The 17,839-nt window shown below is 41.2% G+C and overlaps 2 protein-coding genes across 2 annotated transcripts in view; one reads left to right on the top strand and one right to left on the bottom strand.

Annotated features, from left to right (window-relative positions):
• cog5 (component of oligomeric golgi complex 5) overlaps nt 1-17,839 on the top strand; it is a 62,798-nt gene that overhangs the window by 7,894 nt on the left and 37,065 nt on the right. The gene's annotated exons all lie outside the window — the stretch shown is intronic.
• LOC310962901 (G-protein coupled receptor 22-like) lies at nt 5,171-7,423 on the bottom strand (the record flags this gene model as incomplete). Its single annotated transcript, XM_083935511.1, has 3 exons — nt 5,171-6,223; nt 6,845-6,991; nt 7,301-7,423. 3 exons carry the CDS (start codon nt 7,421-7,423, stop codon nt 5,171-5,173), a joined length of 1,323 nt encoding a protein of 440 aa, XP_083791637.1.

Here is a 17,839-nt window from a genome sequence, read left to right as displayed (position 1 = left end):
AGATTTGTGCTTTGAAATCGTTCCCTAATTGTGGATGGCTGCTGGCCTCTTGCGTGTTAGTGCTCTGTCTTGTTACCAATGGACTTTAATGATGCTATTTTAAAATTTCCTTTTCCCTTTTTTCTCCCTGCATTGTGCAATTTATTTTTTTAAATGTGTGCCTTAGGCACCTATCTCCACTGGGTTTATTTGAAAAACAACTCTCTGGCTAGTTTGTATTTTTTTAAACCGATCACAATCGTCTTGTGCGGTGGCAGATGCAGCGACATTGGGCTTGCCAAATAAATAGCGGAAGGGGAGGAGAATGTTATACCCACATTGTATATTCTGTAGGCCAGACAAGTGTAATAGTAATTGAAAGATACATTGATAAAAAGTTTAAAAAGAATCATTAGATAAACAAATAAATAAATAAATAAATAACCTCCCGTGAAAGTCAATGCCAATTAGAGGTAAAATAAATCTAAATTGGAACTTAAAATAAATACCTTGTAAAGTCTTTGCTCATCTTATTATAATGCAGTGTGAAGATGGGTAGCTGTTCACTGCTTTACTGGCTTACCATCATGAATGTGTTGTCATGCACACCATTGCACAGTAAATGCTCAGAACAAAGTGGAGAGGCACTGAAGCACACAGTGTACATACCCATATGTTAACGTTTTACTGCAAGGCCAGTGCACTACAGCTCATATTATCACTTTAACTACCTAATAAAAGGAATCACGTTATTTAAAAGCATAAAGCAATATGCATAATAATGAATAGTTATAATGAATAGTAGGAATAGTTTGTCTTTGAATGAAAGCGCAGGAACTCTCACACGAGTCGAAGCTCTTAGAAGGTTGAAGAACCACTAAACACTCAGTGAGGTAGCCTGTATGTTAACAAAATTAAAATGAGGGCAGTCCAAATTAAAGTAATAGCACTGAATATAATATATATATATACTGCATCACCTTAATTATTTACTTTTCAGTTGCCTGACATCACATCAAGACTTATATTGATAGTGCAAAAATAGTGTTCACTGGTGTTTTAGCTCTGGTTGTCATATCTAGGGTAGGCGTCTTTTGTAGGTGTTTCCAATAGCTGATGATTGACCACGCCTACCAGCATCTGCAAAAGGGGAGCACATAAGAGGAGACGGTCTTGCAACCGAATGTGGCGGGGTCGTCCCAGGGTACTTTGGCATTCCACCCTCTTCACTGGCCACTCATTTGCTCTTGGCGGCCAGCCCAGCATTATGTGCCCTTGTGAGCTGGATGTTACTGCCAACAATTTTACAAAAAGGGGGCTTGTGAGAGCCAGAGGGGCCCAGTAAGATGGACTTGTGGGTCAAGACAATGAGCTGCAATCTGACATTGCTGCTACTTCTTCTTCATGGTGTGTTGCTCAAAGTGTAGTTGCAAAAATGCACGTACTGCAAACCAGATTTGTGAGTGGATTGTGTTAGGTCCTAAGTATATTTTGTATATTACAGAGCTAAACCGTAACCGCCCTCTTTTCAAACGGCCAGAGTTCTGGAAGTGATGTTTCCTCTGAGAGTTTTTAAGCCTGGTACCAAGCCAACCATCTACTAGATGATGCTGAAGCCTTCAGCTGTATTCAGTTGTATTCAGTTGTATGACTTGTCCTACCATATCAAAAGGCAATGGTGAAAGAACTGTACAAGTATGGCCACACACACAGTGAAGAGTCTACAATCGAAAAACCATGCAATGAATCGTATAAATGAGGATAGCCACGCACAATTTCAGACAGTCTACATAAAAGGTGACAGAAGTAGTAGTGTGTGGAGAATTTAAAAAGAGAGCATAGTTTGCACAGCTGGCCAGTTGTGAAGTGGGCATGGTTGATTATCAGGGTGTCAGAAAGTTATTAACAAAGTAACAGAAATTGTCAAACACAGCGTCGTCTATTCTGGAGAGGTGAGAAGGAAGGGATTCTGACAATGTCCAGCCCCAACATGGAAATATACAGTATCCCTTAAAGGAGGTAATGATAGAATGTCATGGTAACTTTAAGGCTGTAGCCATGCCCTTCTGATGAGGTGATACCCATTTCAACCCCAAATACCCCTTTTCTCTTCTTAGCTCTTCATCACAGACTTGGTTTTATTGAATTGTTGTGCCTAACAATGGCTGGAGAGGTTCAGAGGACTGTGTGACCTTCTGATGTCAACAGGCAAAAAGTGATATTGATGCACCCAATGTCGCCGCCACCGGTTATCTATTTTTCATATTACCCTTCGTTATCGCAAGGCACTGAGCGTGACAGCGGGTTCAGAAGGAGAAGTGTTTTCAGCAGCCTGTGTCTTCTAGCCTGTGACCACTTTTCATACCACACACACACACACACACACACACACACACACACACACACACACACACACACACACACACACACACACACACACACACACACACACACACACACACACACACACACACACACACACACACACACACACACACACACACACACACACGCGCGCTCACTCATATTCCATTGGCTGCAAGAGCCTTTTAAATGGGGTCAATGTCCTCAGTACCCTCTTAGAGGTGATACGGTCGGTGTTTGCTTCTGGTCTTTCCTGTGCCAGGCGGTTGTTGTCCAACAATTCCAACTATTTCTCAAGTGGGCTTTGCTGCCTTGTGTTTTCTTATGGTATACACACGGGGTCCTGGAATCCCTCCAGCTGGGGTTTGAAGAGGGTTGTTTGAAAAATAGTTTAATTTCAGTGTGATTGCTTTCCCCAGAGGTTACCACAATTGGGAAATACTATAGATGAAATACACAATATAAGTCACGGCATGGAATTTTGTGTGGCCTCTCCAGAGGATGAATAATAATAATGATTCAACTTTTGGCAATCTTCTGACATTTCCTCTAATCACGCCATGAGGTATACTTGAGGTTTTAAGTAGTCTCAACAGCTATTGGACAGGTTTGCATTAATGTCTGGTACACACATTCACCTTATCCTCAGGATACACACATCTAACGTCATCATTAGGTTCAAACTTCAAATTGTCCAGTACTTTATGACCAAATACCTGCAAAGCTAAGGGTATCTTGGTTAACCAAATTTGCTTTAAATACCATCTGTTATAAGAAATGCAATTCATATTTATAAAGTCTAATAATATATTTTATGTTGGGATTATATAACAGCTAAGGGGCGTTGTTCGGCCCTACAAGAAGCATTGTTCTTACAGATAAATAGTCCATCTTGTCATGTTCACGGTCGCTATGCTTGTTGACTTTTTTTTTCTCTTTTGTAAACTTTGACAGAGATTCATCTCTCTACTTCTGGTCCGTCCCCATTATGATACCCTCTTAAATCCATGCACACACACACACATGTTCCTACTACGCTTTTCCCAGTTTCCAATTACAAGTGAACGCAGCATAGCCAGCAGTGATGAGCTCTACATGGCAGACGAATCACTGCCATGGTGCATTTGCATTTAGCGAGGGAAGGTCGCCACAGACACACGGACTGGAATACTTGGCAAAAATGTTTTTTCATTCGTGGGTCATATGATCAATCACCATTGTTTTAACTCACTCTTTGATAGATAACTTTACAGACAATTAAGTAGATGAAAATCTTAAAGATTATATCTGAAGCTAACTTTAGCTTGTAGAGATTGTGGTGCTCAAAATGAATAAATTATGATATTCGGGTATTATATCACGGCTTACAATCAATCAGATTGTTCAATTTGAGCCATCTGTTTTATAAATACTTAATATATGGGCAAAATTGTCATTTAAAACCCATGTGTCAGCTGCAGTTGGGAAAAGGGTTGCATTTCCTCTAGTTGAGTCTATGTAAATTTGTTTAAGATGTCCTGGAGACCATTAATTGTGACTAAAATCTACAAATATATGCAAGAAAGTCTAACCATTTTGCTGTATTTGTTTGTTCTTGATTCAAAATCTATAAAATGCCTTCTTTAAACTAAATCAACTGATGTTGATACTCAGATCCCTTACATGGAGTGGGTCTGTAGTGAATGTTGATAAAGTGCAGTTTAATTCTTCAGACTGCTATAGGATTGTCTCAACAATCAACTTTGCTCTTAAATCATTAGACCTCATTTAAATTCAACCCCCTTTGGCTGATTAACCAAGTAGTACAATCGACGTAGTTCCATTAATTTGTGGTGTATTTGCTGCCTCCCTCGAGTGACAGATGACCTCACATTTGTTGGTGCTGATACTGAAAGGCACTTGCTTTTTAGAAAGTCAACAACCCCACCATCCTCAAATTAACCATATAGGGTGTCGATTTGAAAATGCTTCTCATGGCTCCGCAGCGCGAGGACAAATTTGGGTCACATTTCGTTTTTGCCACAGCACTCAGTTGAAATAAGTTTGAACAGCAGATTTAAAAGCTCACTACCCGATAAAACAGACAGAGGTGACCTGTCTGAGGACAGTGAAGGAGAAAAAATAATTGACGTCAATTTTTGAGCCCATTGGTCTGATCAGCTGTATCCCTGTATCAAATTCCACATGGCGAAGCAAGAGAGCAGAGTGATACTGTCACATGTTGTGCCTTTGGTTGTTTATTACAAATGGTGACAAACAATATTAAGGTATTCTATGACTGTACATCAACATTTGTCTTTCTCACATCTTTACGCTAACCAGAGAACAACACGCACTGCTGCTTGAATACATAGTTATGACTGAATTGTCCGTGACAGCACTCTACGACATTCCATAATAAATATCAATAAATAACCCTCTTCGTGTGCCTAGGACACCTATTTTGAGAGATTTTTTTTTTTGTGCTGAGGAAAACAACAACTGTCATTGCATTCCTTGAACCTCACCTTTATCTTTATATTCTTCTGATCTCAGGGAACACATCTTTTCTGAGGTCATCATTTTAGTATTCATTTAGTAAGCTGCCCAAGATTTCTGTACTGTATTGTTACTGAGCACGTGTGTTTAGCTTGTTTAGACTTGTGGCGTATGTAGGGTTGTAGTTTCCCCATCATAGCTGTGTTTTTCCCCTCAAATATTTACCACCTGTTTTTGCATAAACAAAACAATATCACCCTGTTTTTAAAATGTTTCTGCCATATTCTGTTACTTGGAGTGGAACCAATTTCTGTACATATTTGACATATTTACATTTGAGTTAATCCCATTACTCTGCATCCTGTGAGCATAGACATTTTTGTCTGGCTTCCGTGTCCTCAAAGGTGACCTTCTTGTTTCTCTTTGGGTCAATCCACGAGTTATGGATGACTACATTGTTTGGCGTAGGTTCAGCTTCTACTACAGACACCACCCTCTTCTTCATCTTGCTTTTCAAAACCTTTTGGAACTTCTGCCTGGTGAAGGCATAGAGGAGCGGGTGAAAGATAGTGGTTCCATAGGCCATCACCAGGAAGCCCAAGCGGAGGCGAACAGTTAAATCACTGGGCCCAGTGCTGAGGATGATGGTGTTGAGCACAGTTATTGGAGTCCAGCAAAGTAAGAATGTGGAAATGATGAGAAGAGACATCCTGAAGACTCGTTTCTGCCTCTCCCGTCTCTCCCGATGGCGCTTTACTGCTCGTCTTAGTGCAATAATGACTGACACTGACGCCCGCATGCCCAAAGGTGCATTCGCACCTGCCCTGACTCCCGTGCTGCTCTGGGAAGCGTCAGTCGACTCTGCTTGTGTCGCGGTGCTCAAGGAGATAGTGTTTTTGCTCTTTTGCTTCTTTTTAGGTAGGTTGTGCTGAAAACGTGTTCCAATGCGAATATTAAGTGCCTGAAGGATCTTGTAGTAAGTCACGAGCATTACCACAGCTGTAAAAAAGAATATGGGGATCTGTGCCAGCAGGTGATAGTACAAACCAGGCTCTGTGTAATACTCATTTGTATGAGCCAATGTGACCACGGCAGTCTGGTTCACAAGGTCTGAACCAGATTCGAGGAAGAAGCCGACTTCCATGAAAGGAACCAGGAAACTGAGAAAGGATAGAGCCCAGATGGATCCCAGTAGAGCTACAGCTCGGCCCATCGTAAGCACACGGTTCGCCGGCCGCACAGAGATGTCATAGCGGTCTACAGTGATGGCCAGGACATTAGCAGCAGTAGCTACGCTTGCGAAGGAGACGCAGGCCTCATGGAAACAGCTGATCATAGCTGTGTCTGTCTCCAAAGGAAGTAACACCACCACTGCTGTCAGCGGGATGCAGCATACACACACCTGGAAACAAGACAGGAATAAAGGTCACATTCCAAATGCATTACAAATTGCTTGTTATATAAATAAGGTAATAAAACATAATATTTTTATTACCAAGAAATTAGTTGTTTAATCGACACTGGGCTTTTTGGGAACTAGAAGAAGCTTACACTTGCCTGCTTACAATTTTGCTGTGTATATGACAGCACTACAGAAATATAACCCAATGTGTGATAAACACAGGGGACGGCATTAGAGGAGGTTGTACCAGCATATGGTTTAAAAATTTGTTAAGAACATAAAAAAATAAAAATGAGTCCTACTGCTCTGCCCTCGACCTTTAGGGGCAGCACTAGTAGTGCCTGTTAGTGTGTATAGTACATAGTCAGACTTGATATGTTATACTTTATGTCTGATGACATGCACAGCAGTAGATGTTTTGAGCCTTTTTAAAACCTGGAGTATAATGCTCCATATGAACAGAATGGAACTTCCAGTCCCAGTTTGCACAAGCGTCTGAAATGGTAGAAGTGCTGAGAGGGTATTTTTTGTAGTGCTGGATGTCCCAGTATCCAACCACTCGATGTTAAATACCTCTTGGCAAAACGTAACTCATAGATGTCAATAGAGGTCAGGACTCACCAACACATCCACCACATGCAAGTTCATGGTGATGATGTTGGAGACGGAGCTGATGAGGTTCTGTTTCATACAGTAGAGGACGAGCACAGTGAGGTTGGAGCTCAGACCCAAAACTATCTCCAAAAGCAGGAAGCCTGTCAGAGAAACCTACCATCACAAAGAACATGGTGGCATTTAGTTAGTGTGAAATTCAGTGTTATTTAAGTCGTGAAGTCTTCCACATGATGAAAATAATGTGGACGATTTAATTTATACTTTTTATAACCAGGAAGTCGTCTTACTTGCGATGCCTTTGAGAATCCAAAATCCAAATTCCCAACCCATTAATGAGCCAGAGCAATATCATATACCTAGGAAGATCTTTGTGGATTGACTTGCTAGCGAGAATAAGATATGCTTTCATGTTGATTTGATTTGATTGAAAAAGCCATCTGAGATGTGAGGCCGCAGCATTACCTGGAAGCTGAGGGGGTAGGTGGCCTCTTCTGGGGTCATGTCAAGATCATAGGGATCAGCAGTGTCAAGCACCGTCATGTTGCTCATGGTGGCTGCAGAGATCCGCACTGGAGATGTGTGCATTATCCTGATGGGAGGAAGGTCTGGAGAGCAGTTTATACAAAAAAGGTAAATACTAAAAGACCACCAGACTAGTGAACTTGATATACGCTTTTTTAAACACATTGTGTTTGAGTCATACTCCTGAAGTTTTAACAGGAAAAGTTTTCTGATATCATCACATTTTTATGAAAACTTTCACACGTCTCTGCGAGGTCAGCCAAAGTCTGAATCTTGAAAGAGCCAGTCAGCTCCCAGCTCCATGGTTAATGGCATTATGCACAGTTGTAGACAGTGTTTATCTTTATTAAATCGCCTGAAAACAACACTAGTCTGCTACAGTTTAAGCGCACAGACCGCTACACACACCAGCCGGCTCAGTTACTGTATAACGTGACTCCAACAGCGGTGTCTCCATTTCTCAGACATGCACAGGCGGCAGTGTTTCAGTGGAATTGATAAATTAGCAGCTTTTCGTGGCAATTGCTCCGAACAGCTGGTTAAATGTAGCCCGCATACACGTCTTATAAGTCTACATCGCTGAAACAGAGCCGCTAATTTTGGTAGCAGAACAACAAGTTAGCAGCTGCTTTCTGTTGACAACACAGCAACCGTGCGTGAGGAGAGGAAAAGAGAAAAGGGAGAAGAGAAAAGTGACCGTAAAGCGACCTCTCATGCTGAGCTGAAATGTAAAAACTCTGTTACAACATGCATCTTTAGATTTAATGAGAGGCATTATTTTTTAAGATATGTGTAATAAAACAATCCAAATAACAAAATTGAAAAAGTAGACCCTTTGTATTTTTCCCATACATACACCAAACATTACTTTCTTCATTGTAGAATCAGACATTTGGTACTATTAATGATGTACAGTAAGTATGCACCGTCAAATGCTTGTGTTATATTGTCAGTGTGTGGTAGCGAGTGGCATACTAATTTGCAGTTTGTGTTAGGGATTATTAGATTTAGCGCCAGAGAAGGTAAATTATGGCAAAGAGCATCCAGGATGCGTCAAACAAAGTGCAACTGAAAAGCTTCTGAATCCCCCTCCTACCACACTTTTCCCACAATGACACTAGGGGTCTATGTCAAACAAAATTTGGAGTTTTCCAAAACAGACAACCCTACGTACCTACGTAAGTACACTCCCTTTACGCAGCAATTGTTCAGGTGCTCAGAGGTGAGAAAGTATGCATGATACGAATCCTCTCAAGCTCTTTTGGAGAGATTGTCGTTTGCCCCTCTCTTTTTTCCTTGCTTTCCAGTGCAGCTGTTTGGAACACATATACCTAACACCTAACTTTGAAGGTAAAAGTGTCTTTCAGATGTGGTAGAACGATGTATGATGTCGTACGGGCTAGTTAATTCCAAGCGTGTTGACACCTTTAGGCAAAGTTACAGTGACGAAAGTTCATCTTTATTTCTTCATCACTGTCTCAGAAACGTTGAAGCTAGAACAATCTGTGCAGCAAGCGAGCTATTTCAGAGACTTGATTTGCTTGCTGAGCCTAAACAAACAAAATGTTAGAACTAGAATATGTATTCTATGGACCTTGGTTGTCCTAAAAGCCCTTACACACCAGGCCTTTGACCCCACAATGAGGATCTGTCCTCATCTGTAGTGCAATTTGCACTAGTCAGCCCTTGTCAGAGGCTTTTGGACTTATTCGGGTTGTCGTGGCAGAGCCCGTCAGGGAGAGAAATGACTCTGATTGGCAGTTCAGTTTAATCGAATCAGTGCACAGGAAGAGAAATCAAAGTGAGGAGAGTAAGCAAGCTTGTTATATCAGGTGAGATTTTTAGCAATAGAGCTCTTTTAGAGAATTTGTTTGTGTTCTTTCAACATGAAGTTTTGCTTTTAATGTGCTAACCTCTTTGAATTTAAATTGAATACCCCTTCTCTAAGGTTTACAGAAAAAAACTGAGTGCAAGTGTGATATCGGGCTTAAACTCACCACTTCCTCCCAGCAGTGTCCTCTCCAGCTCAGCAGCAATTTAAGTGGCCACGAGGAACTTGATGGAGCATGTCAAACCATCCCACCATATTCGACCTTGACAAGATCAACCTTCACTTCATCCACTTGATATACAGCACTCTCTCATATACATATTAAACTTTGACTGATGTTGGAAAGTTGTCCGTGAGCTTTAGCTTTGGGGATACTGGCTCCAATCAGACAAAGGGAAAAGTCTGTTTGTGACACACACAAAGCAATACCCACCCACCCCTCGTTAAGGGGCATGTGGTTTGCAACATCAGTGCGGTGCACTCAAGATCAATGCTTTCTTTCATACATAGCTCTGTCTCATCATTGTCCGTTGTGTACTGTTGCCTCCAGTCTCATCCCCGCTTGAAAATGCTGGCAGTGCCAGAACAATCCTCCTCTCTTCACTTCTCTCCACTTTTCAGGTATTGTATGTCTTTCACTATCGTCCTGATGTGGGCAACAGCAATTCTTGTCATCAGGTTTGTGATTTCATATTCCAGAGAACGGCGAAAGTAGAACGCACAGATGACAGAATGGAGGCAATGTTCCAAGAGAAAAATAAAAAACAAGCTTGTGAGGTTGTTCGTCTGGATTTGACCCAGTTAAACCCTTTACATCCCTGTGATCCGGAGGGGGGGGCAAAGTTGAACCTAAGGTCAGACACCTTGATGTAGGTCATACATAGTCCTTGGAGACTACACAAAGAGTCTGATACCTTGACTCTAAGACATTCACAGCCTTCGTACTCCCCCTCTATTCTTCACAGATTGCCAGAGAGGAATTGAGAATATCATGTCCCCTTATCGTCACCACCCTTCATTGTGTTACTTCTCAGTCACATTCCACTTCCGATCCTGCAAAGGGAATGGATGGAAGATCTCTATTATATAGTATGAAAGAAATTTGTCACATCGAAATTGGATAATTACCCCTGGTCTGCATGTTGCTTCCCGTCTCCCACCTAATTTCAACTCATGTATCATCCCTTGGCAGATAGCGTGCTCTTTCTGTGCTAATTGGACGCCTGTCTCTGTTTGCGCTTGTGTATATGTGTGTGCCAAATGTGTGTTTAATCAGTTTTTGATGCCTTGCCTTTTATCTTTGATGGTTCTTGTCAAGTGTTGTTCAGCAAATGAGCACTGAAAGCTGTGAACCGGTTCTTTGCAGACTGTGTTAGTGTAGGAAATGATATGCTGACTAACTGTCACAACAACGGGCCACACACTCTCAATGAGTTATAAGACGGATCAGGACAGGCTGGGTTGTCTTTTTAACATTTTAAATTCAGGGTTCTTTAGGCATGAGTGAGTAGGGGTATCAGACACTGCTAGCTGGCATTCAAATCTGGTTGGATTCAGCCTCATATCTTATCTTAGATCAGATCCCTGATATCGATCAACATTTGGAACATTTACTAACTAACTAACTAACTAACCATTTCTAGTTAGGCTATGCATTCTTGTCAGGGTGCTTGTGTTTGGACAATGTTTAACAATTGAGACCTAAATGGGGAAAAAGGGTTTTGCAGAAAACTTTCTTTATATTTCTCAAATTGAAGTATGAAAAATATTGTTTCAGTATCCAAAGGAAGACATTTTTTATAATCTATAAATTAATTATGATTTCTGTTTACTACGCATATTGTAATATCTGTAATGAAAGTGACTTTAGATATGGCATGGAGGGCGGTTGGGCTCAGGAGGAAGAGTTGTCATCCATTAACAGGAAGGTTTGGTGGTTCGATTCCTGGCCCCTTGAGTCTATATGTTGAAGTGTCTTTGGGTAAGGCTCCAAAATGGCAATGGCGGTGTCATTGGTATGTGAATGTTTAATGCTCCTGATGAGCAGGTGGAAACATGATACCGTCTGTCATCAGTGTATGAATGGGTGAACGCTGACTTGTTGAGTGCTTTTTGTGGTCGCAAAGACTAGAAAAGTGCTATATAAATGCAGTCCATTTACTCAATTATGTGTCCTTGTGTGGATGTCTGCTATTAGAATTATTCACTTTGACTCAATTAAGGTGTGTTTTCTAACTCATGCACTCTGAGTAATTTCAGAATGTGTGTAATCAATTGCACCATGGACTGGGACTGAATTCTTATTGGGTATTTTTAGATAACTAGACAGTTCTGACGTGGCATTCAAAATCAATACTAGTTAGGCTAAGCTGTTAGGGTACAGATACTGCAGCATACTCATCTTGACATTACTTGTTTTCTGTCATGGAAAATGTTATTTAAAGTTCATTTTAGCCATATGAAAACATTGAATCTAACATAGAAAGCAAGCTGAAGTTAAGAAATATGCTGAAATGAGAAAGAATGTGAATTGTGTTGTCTAAATCATCATTATCAATCATAATTCTAGTAACATGAAATATACAGAGTGTTGAATGTTTAAGTCGTACAGTAGGCGTTAATTCCAAGTTGTGAATGAATTAGGTCATACCATTAAAATGATCCATGACACATAATAATACTACCACATACATATAAATACATTTGTAACTTATACTGTATATTATTACTTCTCCATAAGTATGATGGAGTACACTGTACTGTCTCTTTATGCTCTGTTATTCAGGACAGGTGACACATTTTGATTTTAGATTCAAATAAACAGCAGGCTTCACAAAGGGAGATGAAACGCCTGCAGCTAATGTGTGGGACATATTGTGGGCTTACCCTGACCTTAACCATGCAAAACTTGTACCTAAACCCAACCTGCCACATCACCTACTCCTGTCAACATGCCTACCAGTTTCTGGCGAAACGCCCAGGTTTCAGAGCGCCTCAGGTTGCATTTACATCAACTATATTTGCAAAATGCTGCCCAGGACGGATCAAGGTGTCCGATCAGTGAGGGAAACAATTAGTTGATTAATCCAATAAGTCGGTCAACAAAATATTTCATTAAGCAAAAATGCCGAACATTAATTGATTTGGAATTTAAAGATCTTTGAGGTTGTTTGCAATTTGAAAATGTCACCTTGCTCTCTGGCAAAAGTAATATTGTATGACCTTTTTCAGACCTTACAATTGATAAAAGAAAACTAATAAACAACAATGAAAGTAATAGCAATGGGTGCATCCCTACATTTGCTTGCAGCTTTCTTTGTCTTGTATTCTTCTCGACCACTTCTTGCTCTCATATCTTGTTCATTGCCTTCAGCTCTATTGCAGTTTTTAGTCTGCATACTCTTTTTAACATCACAAAATGTGCAAAATTGCTACTTAATTTTTGGCATTGGTTCATCTTTTCTTTTGGCTTTATTTTCCATTTTATGAAATATCTGTCGTGTGGGTGTCGTACTCACTATAAGGACAAATTCTGATTAGTTTTGCGTCGCATGAGCTTTTCTACAACAGGAGAGCTGCTCTCTCTGGGAGGCAGTGAACTCCGTTCCTTACTATTTTACAGCATATTTTTTCTATAATTATTCTCCACTCAAAATAGTCACCGCTTGAAAAACGTGACTCACAGGCTCAAAACATGTCAGCAGGCTGTATGTGTTGATCTTACATTGCCTCCGTGCAACACATTCACATTGCCTTGCTATCAGAACACTGATAACAGTGTTAGTACATGACTGCACCGTGTGTTAGTTTACCTCGAGACAGAGACCATTCCTCAGTGAGCCTCACGTCTGTCGGCGTGCTTTATCATCTCAATCCCCAAAGGTAGCATAGAGCCCACAGGTGATAATCCTGAGTGGCTGAAGTTTAGTATAGTAGTCCATCATTCAAGGATGCTTGCCAGTTAGTCTCTTTGGGATGGAAATTGACTGGTAGAAAGCATGCAGCCACAGAGCCTGGAGGGAACAGATGAGATACTGACGCCGCTGCTGTGCCTCCGCCTCTCTTCTCTCTGCTCTGCTTCTTTTTCTGTTGCTCTGTCTCTTCCTCCTGCTTCCTGCCTCTATCTGTGTCTGCCTCCAGAAGCCCTCCCCCCACCACTATCACTACCGCCACCCTCCTCCTTCCCTCTCTGTAACTCTCTTCTCCGTCTTGTTTCCCCCCCGTATACCTCTGCGCTTGACTAATTGGTCTCATAAAGCAGATGTAACACTCTCCTCATATTTTCTTTACTCTCATTTCTTATGTTTCCTTCCATCTTTTTGTCTTGTGTGCTGCCTGAAGTAAGAAGAGGAAACTCTCCAGCATGCATGGAAAACACAGATCTTTTTTTGTCTTTCCTACTTTCTCTTCTTTGTTTGCCCTCCTCAAAGAGCCCAGGTAGGAAACTGTGTCCATGACAATACTAATGGTAGCATCCTTCCACTCAGGACTTTGGCCACTCCTCCGCTGATTTTGTTTGCATAGCACCTGCCGGATGGCACATGCTTAATTGTCCAAACCTGGCTACCTTCGAAGCAGTCACCGTGTTGCCCTTATTGCCTGTTGAGCATATCTGGAAGATAGGTAGTGAGTAGCGGACTAATTAGGGCTTCTAGGCATTGGCATGGCAACAACAGCACCGTTGGCCAAAGCAAACGCAGACTGATGGATCAGAATTCAAATCAGGGCCTGTCTGCTGTCTTCCAGGATGCATCTCTCCACTGATAATACAAGATCTCCCCTGATCTGTTCATTGTATCTCAGCTCATCATCTGTCACTCTACGTGTGTTTATTCAAGCAGTGTAAGCAGAGATGATGGTGTCCAGTCCAACTGTTTTACCGACATGCGCAACTCAGCGGGAGGCATGTTTTCCTCCAGATACAAGTCTTTGGTGAGAGAGAAAGAGAGAAAGAGAGAGAGCAGAAAACAGGGCTATGGAGAGGGGGAAAAAAGACTGAACAAACATGAGCATGATGAGTGAGGCAGAGGTAGAAAGAGGCGGAGACAGCTCGGCGACCAAGAGGGGGAAAAAAGACAATTAGACTTTTTTCCCTCAGCAAATTTGACAATGATGTGCGATAAGCCAGTTTCACACCTAAAATTGCTGTAAGCACAAAAGAGTCCAACAAAACACCCATGTTTAATGAATGCATTAATATTGCAACCTGATATCCAAGCTGTCCACTGGCTAGCCTAAAGGCTTTTGGCTCCCCAGCTGTGCTGTTTCAAACAGAGGTACATGAGAGTGAAAACAAGTGCTGGGCTGTGTTTGTTTGTGCGCTTTGTGTTTATGCAACTATGCTTAAGGGACACACGACACACAGGTATATGCAAATGCCTTGGTGTTGGTTAGGAAGCAGAGCCAGCTGCAAACTCAAGGTCAAGAGCTACTTACTAAGGAAACCACTGGAGAAATGGCCCACCTTTGAAAAGTAACATTAACTTAGGAAAAGCCACCAACAGAACCCATTACATGCTGTTGCTTACGGGGGAATGCTGGGTCTCTGTAAATATGGAGAGTGGGTTGATATAACTTTTGTTATGATTTGGCAATATAAATAGAATTGAACATTCTGCAGAAAAACAACACACATACTTAATTTACTGGGAAATAGTAAACAATAATGGTGTTATTCTAACAATTAGAAGTGTAACTTTGTCTATTGCCGCACTTGCATTTATAGATGGAAAACTCATACCAAGGTTGTGGACTTGAGACTTGGTGACTTGGACTTGGGACGACTCAAGTCACTGTTGTGATGACTTTTGACTTGACTTGAGAAATGCTTACTTGAATGACTTATCTGTGTTCTTTTTAGGTTTCAGTTTAAACATTTTATGTTCAATGTTGACATTACATGCGTCTGTGAAATGTTACCTGGTGTCTGAGGGCTGATGTTAGCTAACATTAGCCAGACACAATCTTTCACAACTCCCTGGCTAGCGCTAACGTTAGCATGATAACGCCAGAACAAAACGTTGGCGTTTAGATTGAGAGGAAATTAAGAAATAATCTTAAATTTTTTTGTTTAGTGACTTTGTTGTGATTCTTCTTTGATTAAGAAATTAGGAACTACAAAAAACTTTTATGAAGTTGTTGTTTTTTTTTAGTTTGAATACATTTATTTCACCGTATATCAATTATTATGATACAAATTCAATTCACTGTCACTTTTTGAGCAGGGTAGATAACTTAACCCTATAAAGGAGACTTGATTGAGACTTGGACCAAGTGACTTTGATTCTCGTGTCATACATATTTGAAATTAGCTTTTTTTAAAAACTTAATATACAACTATAATGTACATTTATAAAACTGAGTTATAAACACAAACAGCCAACCACAGTAGCCTTAAACAGCAACTGTGGGTTTATCTATTTTTTCATATTTAGACAGAAAAATCTTAAATCCAGGCCCAAATACCAGCTTTTTACGGAGATTTAAACCTAACCTCAACGCCTAAATCAGAGGATAGAGATCTCCATGACAATGGAAAAATCCATCTGCTGATGAAGAATGAAATATTCCAATGAAAAAATCTGGTCCAACCATTGACAGTCTTGATGGTATATTCCTCTGCTTGTGGGAGTAAACATATTATCCGACAGTATTATGTTACCAAATAAAGAAGTCACAGTTTACTGAAACTGATCCGATCCATAAAACGTAGTAGTACTTATTCAAGTAACTCTCTAATTGTAAAGCTGCTGTTTTCAGCCTCCTTCATGAAACCCCCTTCAAGTCTACCTCTCACCTACACCTGAGCCTTCTAAAGTTACGCTCATGATAATTATTTCCTGAGTGTTAAATATGCCCTGATAAGTAGGAAGCAGAACCTCCCTGCTGCCTGTTCCCATCCACAACCTCTCCGCTGATCGCCTCCATCACCAAGGTGATGCTAAAGGAAGTCACACTCTGCCGCACTACTCATTTGAAGCGCTGCAATGCTGTGTGATAAATTCCAATGTTCCAAATCACATTTTCATGTGTGGGTCAACTTTGATTATTGATAATCTCCATGTCGTTGTCCTCTGAAGAATGGGCTGAGTGAATTCAGAAATTCAGGGCACATCTGTGTAGAGAACACAGCTGATCTCCTGGGAAACAACACGTCATATTTAATGCCCTGTGTTGTTTTGTCTGTGTCTTTGTTTGTGTCTGTGTGGCTTTAAGCATGGCAAATCAGACTGTCCTCTGAGCATATTATGACACAAGTCAGAAAAGACCAACCTCTCTCTCTCTCTCTCTCTCTCTCTCTCTCTCTCTCTCTCTCTCTCTCTCTCTCTCTCTCTCTCTCTCTCCCTCTCCTACAAATACACATATCTCAACAAGCAAAATGATATGGGGCTCAGCTGTTCCATCGTGGTCTCTGGCAGGCTCTGTAGTTGGGCTGAGGCTTTGAGCAGATTGCTCTCAAATTAAATGTGGCTCCTGGTCCTCTGTTCCTCAGCCAGCCACCTGATAACTCTCTCTCCCTTTCTCTTTCTCTCTCTCATTCTCTTTCTCTTTGACTCTATCTATCCCTGTCTCTCTCTCTCTCTCTCTCTCTCTCTCTCTCTCTCTCTCTCTCTCTCTCTCTCTCTCTCTCTCTCTCTCTCTCTCTCTCTCTCTCTCTCTCTCTCTCTCTCTCTCTCTATGTTCAGCCCTAACCACATCTGAAACGGTTTGATACCTCCACACCGATCACCTGTACGCATCTCCTCTCATTATGAGTTGCTCACATTCTCACTCATTCATCACAACATATGGCTGTCAGAATGTCTGTGTTTTTCATGTCATATCAGGAGATGAGGGAAGAACAGATAATGAAAGATTTGAACACACACAGTCAAAACATATTTTTATTCACAAATGTAAAACAACTGCAAACTACCTTTCAGACATTGTGCTCACATTTCTTGATCAAAATTACAGCTGGTGTGAAGATAACCTGTGGAAAAATCAACTTAAAGCCCAGTCCGACAATTTCACTAAACTCCTGAAAACAACAATCGAATGAACACAACCACTTGGCACAGCTCCCAGCGAGTTGTGTGAAAATTACAAAAAGAGATTCAAAAAAAAATGCGTTCAAGGACAAAATGTGCGCCGTTATACCCATCTGAACAGCTATCAGGTCTTTCCCCTCTTTTCGAAGACATGCTTTTTGCCCCACATTCGAGGGTGGCCTTTTGGAATAGCTGCAAACTTATACCTGCAGATGTGGTCGGAAGAAGAAGGAGATCTGCCCCCTAGTGCATTTACCTTAATTCTCCAGGTACACACAAAGTATGTTGACAATGCAGGAATTATACTTCTGCATGTCCAGAGGGGTCCGCTTTGGCCCGCGTGACATAAATGTTGTTCACCGTCCATGTCAGCTAGGGAGTGTCGGCCTGCAACCCAAAACGACCATACTGAAGATTATCTGAAAAGCAGAAAAACTCTTTTAGGCACCGACCAGTTAAAGTTGTCATCCGTAAGATTTTCATCAACTAATTGTCTAAAACCATATGCACCGTACAGTTAGTGAGCCCTTCACACAGGTGAGAGCTGCCAATCCACTTGCAGTGACATCTTACTGCCAAAGCCGCCGCTAGAAACAACGCATCTTCCTGGACACCTGT

This window comes from Echiichthys vipera (genome assembly GCF_963691815.1).
Source record: "Echiichthys vipera genome assembly, chromosome: 20".
In the NCBI taxonomy this organism is placed as follows: domain Eukaryota; kingdom Metazoa; phylum Chordata; class Actinopteri; order Perciformes; family Trachinidae; genus Echiichthys; species Echiichthys vipera.
Note: the sequence above shows the minus strand (reverse complement) of the source record. Positions and strands in the feature narration are given on the sequence as shown.